This window comes from Microtus oregoni, unplaced genomic scaffold (assembly GCF_018167655.1).
Source record: "Microtus oregoni isolate MIOR12 unplaced genomic scaffold, Mior012 000138F_ref0000102, whole genome shotgun sequence".
Lineage (NCBI taxonomy): Eukaryota > Metazoa > Chordata > Mammalia > Rodentia > Cricetidae > Microtus > Microtus oregoni.
Window position 1 is genome coordinate 1,390,623 of NW_024544788.1, and position 16,135 is coordinate 1,406,757.

The following is a 16,135-nucleotide window of genomic DNA, read 5'->3' on the forward strand; positions in this document are numbered from 1 at the left end:
CTGTGGTTTTTCTTTTGGTGCCCTAGGCCTCTCTGGTTCCCACAATCCTTTCTCCACCTCTTCCACAGGATTCTCTGAGCTTCATCAGTGTTTGTAGTTCTGCATCTGTTTCCATCAGTCTCTGGGTGAAGGTTTACATTTTCTTAATTTGATCCTCTTGATATTTTCCAACATCTCAGCACACTGAGGAAATTTCTTTGAGAATATTAATTGTTCGAATGGAAGCTAGCCCGAGGTTATTTCACTTTTGTATACTTACTGTATATATGGTGCTTTCTCAGCTCAAGTACTGATACAGAGCACTCTCAGCTTCAGGAGTTTGCTGGCACTGTGAAAAGGGCAGAGACCCACACAGTGTCAGCCTAGTCAGACATGAGAAGTACTGAGCAGGACATCGTACAGTGACTCTGATGGAGATTCCCAATAAACCATCTGGAGCATTTTCATTGTTTCAATAGTGACTTCAAATGTTTTGCAGTGACTTGTCCCCACAAATCCTACATAAACTCCACTTCACAACCATGGCACTCCTTCAGGTAGAGGACAGTGTTGGTGTGTTTTCAATGTCCTCTCAAGGAAACTGGCACAAACACTAGCTGACATAACCATGTCCACTTAATTCCCAGATCTTGCAGTGTGCACCCAGTGAGATACAGAAGCTAGAGTTCTCCAGAGGTTCACCCAGAGGCCATGTGCTCGGTGTAAATGTGTGTCCTCATCCCTACTTGTGCACCTGCAACAGCTTTCTTGCTCCTCACATCATTCCTCAAGGCTTTGGTGGACTTGGTTGGATTCCAATTTGGTTACATTCAGCACATGCTCCCTAGAGCCTCTTTCACTTGGCATGTATCTCCTATAGGGATTGTGTGATGGAAAGAGGACAGATGTGAATCTTGCTAAAACCCACATGCTGCAAAGTCATTTCAATCCACAAAGCATTTATGGAGATGACACTACTCTCTTTTAGGTCTCATCATGGCTTTCCAATCCCAACATGTGGAACCCAATGTCTACAAACTGTATGAAAATGAAATTGAGGGGAGCCTTGATTTTGAACACGGGGCCACTGCAGCAACAGAATGTGTCTTCTTTGGAGAAGGGTCTCTAAAACGTTCCGACAAACCAAAGAACCAGGGCATCTCACACCACGAGGATGATGTGACCCACGTTGTTAACTTCAACTACGTTGGTGATGACATCAGGCATGAGAGCCATGGGAGCCACCAAGGGTACAGAAACCCACAGTTGAAGGAGCAGGAGAATATGGCTGCTGGCAGAGTGCCACAGGTCCGGCGCACAAGGCCAAGGATCCAGTTTGGTCTCACACCCAGGCAGCTGAATGAGTTGGAAGATGTTTTTGAAAAAACTAAGTACCCCGATGAGATCATAAGGTATGTGACTTGTTTCAGTAGCTGTTCTAGCACCCATCCATCAGCATCTCATTAGGAGATATGTTCTTCACACTGATGCCCCTATCTGGTTTGAGCCCAAGCATGAGGTCTTTGTTTAGTTACTGGGTATGGGAAGGATGTTTTTGTGGTCAAATCAATACACACACACACACACACACACACACACACACACACACACAGTGTTAATTCTATAAACTGTTTGGTGCCTCTCAATTTCTTTGTAAGTTTTCTTTTTTTTATCCTCGTCTTCTTTGTGACCCATGTTTTATAATGGGAATTGAACTCAAGATCTAGTGGTTTCTAAGCAATCCCTCTACTAGTACAGCATATCCACCTTGTGTAAATTAATGTGGTTATTTTTGCAATAAAATAAAGATCAATGAAAAGCCGCTTTCATACTTTAGAGCTCACCATTTCTACATAGTTTTGTGTTGCCTGTGATCCATTTCCAGAAATCTCTTCATTTTGCCAAGCTGAAATGCTGTATTTCACTAACAGCTCCACCTTCCATCTTCTTCCCACAGGAAGGACCTTGCAAAGCGCTTGTTCCTGGGAGAATCCAGAGTGTGGGTCAGTCAGTAAATCCGAAAAGGGTTTGGGCAGGGCACTCTGCTTCAGGACATGGTCCATTTTCTTGTACCCATTATGAAAAGCATGTGTGAGTGAGAGGTGTCCTTGTCTGGGTTATAATAGTAACTGAGCACTGAGTCTTGAAGTTTTCCAGAGGTAAAAATGGAACGGGCATCCATTAAGTGTTCTTTCCCATTATTTGAGACAGCATAGTCTCTTGACTGAAAAAAAAAAATTTAAAAGCTCATTTCTAATTTTTATCATATTTGATTTTCTTTATTGAGCTATATATTTTTCTCTGCTCCCCCTTCCCTTTCCCTTCTTCCCGACTACGCTCTCCTGTAACCCCCACATGCCCAATATACTCAGGAGATCTCGTCTTTTTCTAATACCTATGTAGATCCATTTATGCCTCTCAGAGGGTCCTCTTTGTTGTCTCAGTTCCCTGGGATTGCTGGTTTTCTTTGCTTTATGACTAAAAACCACTTATGAGTGAATATATATTATATTTGTGTTTGTGGGTCTGAGTTACATCATCCAATATGGTGTTTTTTAGATCCATCCATTTGGCTGCAAATTTCAAGATGTCATTTTTTTACTGTTGTGCAAATGTATATTTTTCTTTCTTCCATTCTTTAGTTGAGGGCCATCTAGGTTCTTTCCAGGTTCTGGCTCTTACGAATAATGCTGCTATGAACATATTTGAGCTGATCTTCTTGTGGTGTGATTGAGTATATAACCAACAGTGGTATTGCTTGGTCTGGAGGTGGATTGTTACCTAGTTTTCTGAGAAATCGCCATTCTTACTTCCAAAGTGGCTGTAAAGTTTACACTCCCTCCAGCAATACAGGAATGTTCCTTTTACCCCACATCCTCTACAGCATAAGTTGTCATCAGTGTTTTGATCATGGCCATTCTTATAGGTATAAGATGGAATCTTAGAATTGTTTTGATTTGCATTTCTCAGATGTTGAACATTTCCTCAAATGTCTTTCAGCCATTTGAGATTCACAGAACACTTATAATCAGTATGGGAACATCATATATGTAGACAGCATTGAGCATTATATGGTCATGCATATAGGAAAACATAAATGTTTACTGGTATGTGTACAGTGATTAATACTGAAGTCCAGACACTCAGGTCATTTCAGGGTACTTATGTGTACTGTTGTAGTAGGACTCTAAGTGACCTTGGGAACATCTAATTGATGTAGCAAGTAGTAGGAGAAAAACAGGGCTCTGTTTCAACAAAGAAACACTTAGTTATAAGTGTGGATTAAGTAAGGCCAGAGAGAAATTAGTGTTTCATAACGAACCTTTGTTTAATTTATCCAAGAGTCATGTGGGAAGACACTCACAAGTGCACATGATTGGCCCTCCACCTTTGTAAGTTTGTGGAAAGCCGATGTAGACAGCAGCAAAGTTGAACCTTCATGTTCCCCCATGCTGTGTTTAGATTATCTAAAAACAATGCCAAAATAGTCATGTCAGTGTTATGACATGTATGTGGCTGACAGCTTTAAAGGGTTAATTTTGTTACAATTAAACAAAAAGAATAACATTGAGCTCATTTAAGTTAATCGAGTAAAGAGAATGGGATCAGGTGAAGTTATAGAACATCAAAATGCAGGTTGGTAATGAGGAGAGGGCCCGAAGAATAAAGCTCTTGCCACATGAGTCTGAAGATCTGAGTTGGGACCCTCAGCATAAAGTTTAGCAGGTGTCAGCTCACCTGTAGTCAGAATCTCTTATTCAGGAGGCAGAGACTGCAGATCCTTAGGGAGACCTAGATTAGCTCAGTTGCTGAGTTGAGGTTCAGGGCCAACCCTGACAGTGTAAATCATGTGGGGAGCAAGCTAGGAAGATGCTTGACTCTGACCTTGGTACTCTGCAAGCATGAGTATGCATTTGCACATAGATACACATGCAGATCACACACCTTTGCAAGTTTTTATGTGTTTGCAAATACATAAAAAGCAAAGGTGCCAAGCCACGGTCAAGTGTGTCTTCTGTTGACTACCTTAAAAACTGAAAGTGTTCTTTTCCTTTAAAGGACACTATGTTGAACATGTGGTTTTTTTGGAATGTGGGAAAAGATAGAGCTCACTTGAAGAAAGAGCTGTAGCTATCTTATTTTCAAATGAATTTCTTTTCTTCAGACATTAAAGACTAATGTTTAGATCATGGGATAAAAGCTTAGGTCATGAGTCCAGAGAAACTGACTGCTCCATAGCAAATGAGAAAGGAGAAAGGCAGTGCAGAGTGCTATTCATGCTAACTTCCTTCAGCATGGATCAGGGCAGTCTTGATGTAGGCAAATTCCCTACCTGAAGCAGTAGCTTGTGCGGAATAGCATTCCTGCCTAGGAGCCCCTGATGACTGACATCCTAACACCACAATGTGTAAACTAGAGTAGGACCAGGCTCAGGTTGGAGAAACTGGGAGAGAAGAGGGAGAATCCCCCAGGATGGAGAGGAAGAGAGATTGGAAAAGAAAAGCTGAAGGAGTGAGGCATTCTCCCCCTGTCGAGATGACAGGACACTGTACTTCTGCTCCAGAGAGACAGAGGTGCTGCAGTCCTATAGACTGTTGGGAGGAAGCTCTGGAGACACAGATGCACTGCAGCTTCAGAGAAGCCAATGCACTACAGTTCTAGAGGCTGATGCACTGCAGCTCTAGAGATGCTGATGAATCACAGCTCTAGAGAGATTGATGATGCACTGCATCTCTAGAGAGGCTGATGTACTATCACGCCAGAGCCATTTGTCCTGAAGCTCTAGAGAGACTGATGATGCACTGCATCTCTAGAGAGACTGATGGACTATCACTCCAGAGCCATTTGAACTGCAGCTCTAGAGAGACTGATGATGCACTGCAGCTCTAGAGATGCTGATGAATCGCAGCTCCAATGAGACTGATGATGCACTGCATCTCTAGAGAGGCTGATGGACTATCACGCCAGAGCCATTTGTACTGCAGCTCTAAAGAGACTGATGATGTACTGCTTCCCTAGAGAGACTGATGGACTATCACTCCAGAGAGGATGATGCACTGGAGCTCCAGAGAGGATGAGAAACTGCACCTCTAGAGGCCTATGCACTACAGCTCTAGAGTCTAATACACTGCAGTTCCAGAGAAGCTGATGCACTGCAGCTCAAGAGAAGATGATGCAGTGCAGCTCTAGAGATGATAAATATCAGCTCTAGAGATACTGATGTACTTCAAATATAGAGGCTAATGCACTATCACTCTAGTGGCCTATGCACTACAGCTCTAGATGCTCATGAACAGCAGCACCAGAGAGAGGCTAATACATTGCAGCTCCAGATAGGCTGATTTACTGGAGCTCTAGGGGCTGATGCAGTGCAGCTTTAGAGGCTGATACACTGCAGAACTAGCTAGATTAGCTAGAGCTAATATGCCAACAGTGACTTAATTAATATAGTTGCTTTGTGATTATTTCGAGGCTAAGCTAACTGGACAGCTGGGGCTTTGATTGAGTTCATGGAGGCATCATGTTGATTTGTTTGCGTTCCCCTCATGGATTCTGGTCCTTTAGTTGGCCTTTTTTAGACTATACATCCACATAATAGAAGATGCAGGGAGGAAGAGAAATGGCATGGACTCAACGATGTGCAGTTTGAGGACTTCCCAATATAATGGACCCTTATTCCCTAGGAGCCTGAGAGGATGGTGACATCTAACAGGTAATTGTGACTGTATTTCCATAGCTGGCTATGTATTAAGGAAGAGGTGGTTTTGTTAACTGCTCTCCACATTGTCACAATTCACAGTGCTGTCTGGAGGTTCAGCCTAAAAACGTTGGATCTCCTGGTATAAGAACAGAGCCCAGGATGCTCTTCATGTTGGCAAGAAGTAGGGCATCACTATCAAGCTTCAACTCTCATTGAGACCATAGCTTTTGTCCTGAACCCAGAAAACATTAGAGGACATAGACTATGGCCAGGTGAAAAGTCCACAGGTGATAGTGACCTCACCCTATTACCTACATGGTGGAAGCAGGGAGTCCCAAGATATCTGAATGAATTGTCTGAATTGGCTCATTTCCCTAATCCTATAGATGACAACATCAAATATCTGTGCCTGCCTCCCTTGGAGTAGTGTTAGCTCTCCCAAGTCAATTTGGGAAAGATGTTTGTTTGTTTGTTTGTTTGTTTTTGTTTGTTTGTTTGAGCTGGGGATAGGCTGTGACTTTGAACACTCTTTTGGCAAGTGTGATTCCTTGTAATCACCCCACCTGCTTAAGGTGCTGGAGCAATAAGAAGCCATCCATCGAAAAATGGTGAGCTGAAATCATGGGAGTAAAGTGTTTTTCCACAGAGAAATTACGTGTTTTGATAAAGAAATATATGCCAGAGTAGATTCAGAAACACTGGAACAGAAAGAGAAGATGCTGGAGGGAGAAAAAGGAGAGGGAAATGAGAAGAAGTAGGAGGAGTAGGAGGAGGAGGAGGAGGAGGAGGAGGAGGAGGAGGAGCCTGGGAAAGAAGGAGATTGTTTTCTGACAGTTAAGGGGAGATAGGAAGCAGGTATCCCAGTATCCTAAGTGGTGAATCTCACAGCACCCCTTGTCCTTCCTGACATGGGCGCCTTGTGTGGAGCCCCACTGGAATTTAGGATTGAGGTGTCTGTACAGGGCAGTACAATCAAGTGTATTGTTGAAGTGTGTTGACTTCATTTTGGTTTTTGACCTTTTGTACAGAAAATAGATTTTTGTTCCTTTAGAGTCATCCAGCACCTTTGTATATTCCAGGTTTTCTGCTTGTTCTTCTGCTTTGATCCCTGAGCCTTTAAGGGAGGAGGTTATGAACACATTCCAATTAGGATAGAGCACTCCATAGTTGTGAGCAGAGATGGCCATTCACACGGTCTATAGCTACTGGAAAGTCTTTATTCCAGCAGATTAGGATGACACCAAGGTATCTGGGCACGTAGGCATGGCCACAGGTGTCCAGAACATGGGGGTTGTAAGGGCATCTTAAAACATAGATGTCCTAGCATCTAGCTTAGCCAATGCAGATGCCTGTGCAGAAGTAAGCAGTTTGAATCAAGCTGTTTACTGAAGCTAAGATAGCAGATAGCTGGCGAAGGGGTTCATACAAACAGGAAGTTTAAGCACAGCTAAGTTAGCTAGAATATCCCTGATCTTTGGTCCCTAGAATAGATTAATTAATTTCCCGTGGGATTCTCCATGACAGAGATCAAAGTCTATTTCTACCTGAAATGGCCTCAACAAGAATAGAAGATGGAGGAACCTCTTCACTGGCTAAACTGTCAAATTTCCCACTAGATCACAGGGCATGAGTCCAATCATTGACTTGTCCTGTTCTAGGAGGTCATAGTTGTTTCTAGGGACCAGTAATTTTCCGTTTGAGGCAGTTGGCCATGCAGGTGAAGATGCAGGGTTCTACCATTAGGCTGAGCAGGACAAGAATCAATGGTCCAGTTAATGCTGACACTAAGCTATAGGGATCCAGTCACCAGAGATTGATAACAGTGTCCTGATCTATGTCTTCTATCTTTCCTTCCTTTCTCTCCCTTCCTTTTCCTCTTCCCCTTCTTTTATCTTCTGCTTTCTTTCTTCTTTCTATCGACTAATCTTGTCCCCTCACTTACCCTTTCTACCTTCCTTTCCTCATCATCCCCCAGTCCTTTCTCCTCTACTTATTTAAAAAGCAGTTACTCATGGATGCTCTCCAGGGCATTGGCAGCCCGTTCCCAACACCTCATCTTCACTCTCTTCTCATCTCTTAGAACAACAGGCTGCTGAATTTTCAGGAAGCCTGATGAAAACCAGACTTTGCCCAGGCATTGGCCCATCACTTCGCAGCAGCTTCCTTTCCTGTGCATAGGAGATAAGAGGCCTCTATGGGAAGACACAGAAACCTCCACAGTCACCCAGCAAGGGCCTTGCATTTTTGTAGATCTTTCATGGATGAAACAGTACAGGGTCACAGTAAAAGAAATTAGTAATATATTCAGGTTTCTGGCTCTTCAACTTAGATCAGAAATCTTGGGATCATCTCAAACAATCAAATTTGAATAATCTATGGCAGTTGTTTCAGCTGTTCCTGCACCTATTCAAAGGAAACCAGAATTGGGACCAATTAGGCCTTTGTTAACATAGATTCAAGGCCAAATATGAGCTCTCCCATCTTCTCTATTATAGGCATATATCATGAGGATTACATAGACAAGAATTCATGCAGTGGGGTGTGACTTTCCAGAGAGTCAGGAGAGATATCATTATTCTAAGCAGTAGTTAAAGTAAGTCAGATAATTCAAGGGAATGACGAGGTACATTTTACTTGGCAGAGAGTGTGTAGATTGTAATACCTGAAGACCCTTTGATATCTGGTCTTCTCCATATCCTGATTTACTGATCCCCGTTCTCTTTCTTAGAGCCATATTTCGCATTTCCTTGAAAGAACATAAGACAGGAAAGGTACTAGCTAATGAATTTTCCATTTCCGGTTGTTCTGATTCTGACTTCCAGGGCTGGGGTTGCATAGGATTTTGTGTGTCCTTGTTTAGAAAAGTCTGGTCAATCTAAAGCCTCACTGGCATTTACTGTTACACAGAGTTGTTTTTTCCACTTGTGATACTGACTATTGAATACACTAAAGCCATCTCTTTCACCATGTTATTGCAGAGCTGGTTTAAGAAAAGAAGAGGCCAATACAGGAAACATCAGCAGTCTCAGATTCTCCAGTGTGCATCTGCTGATGGCCAGGACACCTTGCAGTAAAGCTTTTGTAGGAGTCCTGAAGCATCATCCTGTCCAGGCCTCAGATGAAGACAGGATCTTCAGGTTTCACTGACACCTTCTGATGGCTGTGACACCTTATCCCTTCAGCAATAAAGAGTTGTGTATTCAAAATATTTCATGTCCTTTTTGGGGGTCAGTAAGGTGTGGATGTCCATTATTGAGAAAATATTTAACAGAAGATAAAAGAAGGGTTCAAACTCTGAGTCATCTTTTCTATTCCACAAGTCACAAAAGTTTCTCAAGACCAACGGCAATCCTCGCTCAGACATCTATTCTTCTCTGTTGTCACACTGTACCATCCTCACCTTAACTCGACCCTGTGGGAACAAACACCTAAGAACAGGAACAGGACAAGTCCCCAGTGAGAAGACTGTTCACGACAAAAACAGAGTTTCCCCCAAATCTACGAGTTCACTCTTGTACTGCAACAAATACAAAAAGACTACTTTCTGAGCATTCATCAGTGGGGAGTGTGACCAGTGACCTAGGCTACCCCCAGATCTGTTCACAGTAACTCCTTTCAATGGCACAGTCATGCTACTAGGAGTCCTCCTGACACAGGTCATAGTGTTTCAAAGGAAACACAAGAGGCCTTTTTATGCCCATTAGAAAGAGGCTTCCTCTTTGCTCCCACACCTAGCCCAGATGCACAAGAGGCATATTGATCAATCCTCCCAGTTCAAGCAGGAGAGGCATAGGATTCTCAGTAGATGCACTAGGCCAGATTAGTGGAAGACATAGGATGCAGGCTTCAGAGCATGCAGGGAGCAATAGGCTGTGTTAGCCCAAGGATGATTGGAGGGGAGGCAGTGTGGAAAGCCTATAGAGAGGGTTATGCCTGAGTTCCGGCAGGGAGGACACATCAGGGTGGCATTAGCATGGTGGTATATGTCGTGGGGTAGAGGACATGACCTGTGAGAAAGTGTCCAAGGCGTGAGCTGCTTTTGATGCTGTGACTGCTTGTAGATATGGCAGACTCTAGAAAAGGGGGTGCAGCAGGATGTGATAAAGCCTCTTTCTAAACTGAGTACCAGTAAGGGGGGAATCTGGACTTTGTAATGGAGAAGATGGGTAAACAGGGCTGTGTACCGAGGACACACATACAGAAGTTTGGTATTACTGAGGAGGCACAGGTAGACTGGTTGTAGTACAGACTTGTATTAGGATAGTTTGTGGATTGTAGAAGCACTGCAGAGAGATGGAGTATGTGAATTCCCATAGCAAGAGTGTCCAGAGGACAGAAAACATGTGTACAGGGTGTTTTGTGTGTCATCTTGACACAGGCTAGAATCATCAGAGAGGAAGAAGCCACAGTTGAGGAAATGCCTTCATGAGGTCCAACTCAAAGTCATTTTCTCCATTATTCATCAACAGGCAAGAGCCCAGCTTACAGTATAAGGTGCCCTTCCTGGGCTGGTAGTCCTGGGTTTAGAATAAGAAAGCAGGCTGAGTAAGCCATGGGAAGCAAGCCAGTAAGCAGCTTTGCTCCATGGCCTCCTCATAAGATCCTGTGTCTGTGAACCTTCCCTGTTTGAGTTCCTGTTCTGACTTCCTTGATTGATGAACAGCAATGCTGAGGTGTACATAAAATAAAACTCTTCTTCCCCAACTTCCATTTTTCATGGTGTTTTGTCAAAGTGACAGAAACCTTGAGACAACATCCTTCTACTCAAAGAAGAACTGGGAACTCTGGTGCTGGAATTATAAGCACCAAGGTAGATGCTGTATTAGGGACATATATAGGACCTAGAAGGAAGGTAGGTTCATTGGGGTGTGTGTGAGATGGAGCTGGTGAGAAAGCCTCCCTGGGATACTACCACAGATTGCAGTCAGGCTCTTAGTATAGTCCTGAGAAACTGTCAGGGCCTGGCTACACAAAGTAGGCATGTGGATCATAGCCCTACAAATGCAGAGGAAGATTCCTCTGTAGAGACCTAAGAACAGTGAGGGAGGGGTCCATTGCTCCTAATTAGGTCCTGGTGTGGGGCCAGAGAGAGCACCTGCAGCTTCACATTCCAGGAGAGGAGCGCACATATGTGTCTATGTTCTTTTCCCATGACTGTCATTCCCACAACAAAACATTCCAAACCAACACACATCTCTTGGGGCCAAACAAATCCCAGAAAAAGGGCATAGAAAGATGGCACAGTAAATATGTGATGATGTGGGAATCGGCTCTCTATGTCGTTATAAAGGAACTGTATGGGCCTATAGCAAGTTATTGGGAACAGAGCTAGGTGGGGAAAACTAAACTGAATGCTGGGAGAAAGAAGAGCAAAGCCAGAGAGAAGCTATGTAGCTCCTCCAGAGATGGATGCCAGAACTTTACCTGTTAATTCAAAGCCATGTGGTGATACAAAGATTAATAGAGATGGGTTAGATAAGGATATGAGTTAGCCACAAATATGCTTAGGCTATTGGCCACAAGGCATTGCAAATAATATGGTTTCTGTATGATTACTTCTGGGCTGAGCAGTCAGGAGACACACAGGTGGCCTTCTTTCAACACCTATGGACCAGTCATGCTCTTTCATGGTACATTTTTCAGAACCTATGGTGTCTTGCATTGTAGCGGCGTAAACGAATGCAGGCAGATTGTAAAGAATATATACAGCTTTAATGAAGAAATAGACTTACAGGACCAAGGTTCCCTCGGAGCACAGGAAGCAGGAGTGTGAGGGCTCCCACGTGCCAGATTTATAAGTAAACTTTCACCCGAGGCAAGCCCGCCCCCTAAAGGGCTGGCTTAACCCTACATTGCATCTTCCTGTAACTCCAGCTCCAGGGAAGAGGACACCGTCCTCTGGCCTATACAGGCCCCTGCATGCATACATGTACAGACTCATACACATTATGAAAAATAACATAAGATTTCAAAGAGAAGGTCCAGATTGACAATTCTAGGCAACAGATTTTCATCCATGGGACTTTGTGTACCAGGATCCCTCCAGCTCCTGCCACCATCAGCAGGTTCCCAGTGCACCATGGTTTTGATGTATGTATCTGGACAGGGACACGGCTGCTGTGGAAGTTCAGAAGGTAATTCAATTCTTTTGTTTAATTTCAGCTCAAAATTCCACATCACACAACATTCTAGCAAGGAAATTGATGCAACAGGATTGTAATGTAGCTGGACATATTACTTTCATATTCAGGTGTGGAGAGAGGGGAGTGCATTTGTGCTTACTACTTGGCTTCACTGACGGAAATTTATTCAGTTGTATACAGCTCAAGATTCCCTAGCTAGGGAATGGTGTCTCCAAGGTGGGCCAGATCCTCCTATAACAACTAACTCAGACAATTTTCCTGGGATCATCCAGTGTAGATGATCTCTCATTGAGACTCCCTTCCCAGGTTTTTGTACTTTATCTTAAGATGACAATTAAAACAAATTATCCCAGAAGGTCAAGGTGCCTGTCACCAAGACAGCAGAATTGAAATTCATCCCCAGGATTTACACCGTGGAGGAAAAATCAGCCCATGAATACTGTCCTCTTTTCTCCACACTGGGAAGCTTTATCCCAATAACCAGCAACAATAATAAAATAGTAATAACTAATAATGCTACTCCACACTACAATTCATGTGCTGCATGACAGAGCTTGCCTCGTTTGCACCAGGTCCTGATTTAATGTCTAGTCGCTCAAGAAAGTTGAAATATTGCCATTGGCAGGAACAGGTTTCAAACGTTAAAGAAGGTATCAAGGAAAAGTATCGATGTTTCTGATGTTCGCAGGGGCTGTATCTGCCCTTAGCCTCAAGCTTTGTCAAGACCCACACAGCAGCAAAGCATAGGGCCTGCCTGGATTCTAGAGATCAGAATTCCAGCAAGTTACCTTCTTTCCCATTTGATCTTTGCCAGCTTAAAGCCACTCCAGACAGTGACCCCCTAATATATAGAAACACATAAATGGTTTGATCTTGGGAATCTAGAAGCCTGCGTGAAATAGTCACCTGTATAGCAACTCGATATTGCACACCGTTGCCCAGTTATTACTAGGGAGGTATTTGGTTCCCTCTGGGTCCTGGATGATGGAAATCTCTACCTGTCCATTGCATGGTTATTTAGGACATGGACTGCAGGAGTATAAAACGGACCCCGAAGCAGCCATCAGCTTAAGAAAGGGCCTGGAGTGTGTAATATAAGAATTAATTTTCCTGCTGAGTGCTTTTCACTCTGTCCACTTTTACAAGCACTGCCTGTAGTTTGAAGCTAGTTGAGTCCATCCCACTATCATCTCTGGACTGACTCCTTTATCTAACGTTCACGGTGTACAAGTCAATGTGTGATGGAGGCTATGATGAGATTAGTTTGTGCAGGAGGCAGTGGCAATCATGTCCAATAATAGAACAGACAGTTCTGGCTCAGGAAGGAGTCTTTGGTGTTCCCCCTCTCACAGCTACTATGAGAGGGGTGGAGTACTAAAGTTTTCAGGAAGTTCAAAATCACATCCTAACGCAGACTAGAAATGGCCTCTTAAAGCAGCATGCAACTCAAACAAATTGGAAATTCAATCTCCGACATGCATGTATATGAGCCCATGAAATGTGCTTTTGCAAAAATAAATGGAATGTCTAGAAGCACAGGGTTAAGGTACCACCAGCCTTGGAGCAAAACTGGCCTCCAGGGCCCCTTGTTGGATGGTTCAAGTACTAGCAGCTGCTCTCCCGTCTGTGGAAGTTTCTCCAACTCCCTCTGGCCAGCTCCAAGAGCCAACCTGCATGTTCGTTTGACTTCCCCACCTTAAGGTCACCCCAAACATCTCCTGCAGCAGTTGTCCCTAAGTATAGGCCCTAAACCAAAGAAAAGCTAAACTACAGCCTGATTTCCGCTGATGGCTGCTTTCAGGCCAATACATCCTGCTGCATCTATACGGAAGTTCCAAGAGGAGCCGGCCCCATGAAGTGGCTGAGCCTGGAGGAAATCTGCAGGAAGCCAGGAACAGGACATCTGACTGCATGGCACAAACAGAAACAGGCCTAAGAGCTGAAGGCAGAGGCATTTGTCTCCCTTTTCACAGAGGTTGACTGTGTAAGACCATTGAAAAATACAGATATTGGTATAATGATTCAAAATGGCATAAAATGACAGTTATAAAGGAGAAATGCAGTAATTTTATGGTTGGGGGTCACAACATGAAGAAATATATTATAAAGGGTCACAGTCTTAGGAAGGTTGAGAAACCCTTGAAAAACACATATAAAGTCAATTTCTGTTTCTCAACTCCAGTTCCTTATTAGAACCATACTTACTTTAACTATTGTGTGAGCATGACACACCTGAACATGTGGATGAAGAGGGAAATCTGGGAATCTGTTCTCTCCTTCCCTCATGTGAGGACCAGGGGTTGGGATCTCATCTTCAGGAGTGCCATCAGGTCATCTAAGCACTAAGTGATCTCCCCAGGCTGCACTAGGGTTTCTTTTTCTTTTCTTTTTCTCTGTTAACAATTATTTTTTCCCCAGCCTGATCACATTGTCCTCTCCTTCCCTCTTCTCCTTCCCTCCTCTCCTCCTAGTCCCTCCCCTCAACCTCCCCCCTCCTTTCCCTTCAGAAAAGGGTCGGCCTCCCATGTATATTACAAGCATTGGCATAACAAAACTAGGGGGTCCTTCAAACAACCTTTAATGTTTTGACAAGATGAGGTCACTTCTAAACAGTTCTCTATGAAAAATGACAAAATGAGAATTTGCTGGAAGAGGCTGTTATATGGCCCAGGCGCTACCCTGACCCTCAAATACCAACATGACCTCAGGTGTTGGCCCAGATTACAGACTCTGCACCGCCCTTGGTGGTAACAGGAGCCACAGACATCAACACAGTCCCCCACAGCTATGTTAGGGCCTTGACCAAGATATTGCCCTAAAAGTTGTATCAATAGGCAAAATGTCCTAAACTGAGTTAAAAACATGTATATATACAATCTGACAAGGTAACTTGCATAGGTGCACAAATATTGTAAACAGAAATAACAAATATAATTTGAACTTGTATCAATGTACAAAAACTATACCAATGTAAATTATCCTTATATCATAGCTCACAAGTATTCACTCAGTTACCCACTATTATTACACCTGCCGTTTTCTTTTTTTTATTGATTTAATTTTAAATTTCAAGTCTGAATTTAAATATATTTTTTTGAGAAAAGGAAAAAAAAAGAAAAAAGTTTCTGCCTCCCCCCAGCTTCCCATTTCCCTCCCCCTCCTCCCACCCTTCTTCCCCTTCCCCCACTCCTCTCACCCTCCCTCTCCAGTCCAAAGAGTAGTCAGGGTTCCCTGCCCTGTGCAAAGTCCAAAGTCATCACCCCTCCGTCCATGTCTACGAAGGTGAACATCCAAACTGGCTAGGCTCCCACAAAGCCAGAACATGAAGAAGGATCAAAACCCCGAGCCATTGTCCTTGGCTTCTCATCAGCCCTCATTGTTTGCCATGCTCAGAGAGTCCAGTATTATCCCATGCCTTTTCAGTCCAGCTGGCCTTGGTGAGCTCCCAATAGATCAGCCCCACTGTCTCAGTGGGTGGGTGCACCCCTCGTTGTCCTGACTTCCTTGCTCATGTTCTCCCTCCTTCTGTTCCTCATTGGGACCTTGGGAGCTCAGTCCAGTGCTCCAGTGTGGGTCTCTGTCTCTATCTCCATCCATCACCAGATGAATGTTCTATGGTGATATGCAAGATATTCGTCAGTATTGCTCTAGGATAGGGTCATTTCAGGTTCCCTATCCTCAGCTGCCCAAGGAAGTAACTGGGGACATCGCCTTGGGCTCCTGGGAGCCACTCTGGGTTCAAGTCTCTTGCCAACCCTAAGGTGGCTCCCTTGACTAAGAATTGTGCTTCCCTGCTCTCCTATCCAAACTTCCTTTATCCCAATCATCCTGTTTCCCTAAGTTCCCCCCATCCTCCCCTTCTCACTTTTCTCTCCCCATCTCCCCTAACCCCCATCCCACCCCACCTCCAAGATCCCAATTTTCTCCCCGGCAAATTTGTCTACTTCCCATAGCCAGAAGGATAACTATATGTTTTTCCTTCGGTTCACTTTCTTATTTAGCTTCTTTAGGTTCAGCAATTGTAGACTCCGTGACCCTTATTTATGGCTAGAAACCAATTATGAGTGAGTACATCCCATGTACATCTTTTTGGGTCTGGGTTACCTCACTCAGGATAGTGTTTTCTATTTCCGTCCATTTACATCCAAAATTGAAGATGTCATTGTTTTTTACCGCAGCGTAGTACTCTAATGTGTATATATTCCACACTTTCTTCATCCATTCTTCCATTGAAGGGCATCTAGGTTGTTTCCAGGTTCTGGCTTTTATAAATAATAAAAAAAAACATAGTTGAACAAATGCTTTTGTCATA

General features: G+C 43.7%; 1 protein-coding gene across 1 annotated transcript; it reads left to right on the plus strand.

The window, feature by feature from the left end:
* Positions 1 to 975: 975 nt before the first annotated feature.
* Positions 976 to 8,754, plus strand: LOC121444697 (paired mesoderm homeobox protein 1-like). Its single transcript, XM_041646602.1, has 3 exons — positions 976 to 1,391; positions 1,937 to 1,982; positions 8,659 to 8,754. Exons 1-3 carry the CDS (start codon positions 976 to 978, stop codon positions 8,752 to 8,754), a joined length of 558 nt encoding a protein of 185 aa, XP_041502536.1.
* Positions 8,755 to 16,135: the final 7,381 nt, after the last annotated feature.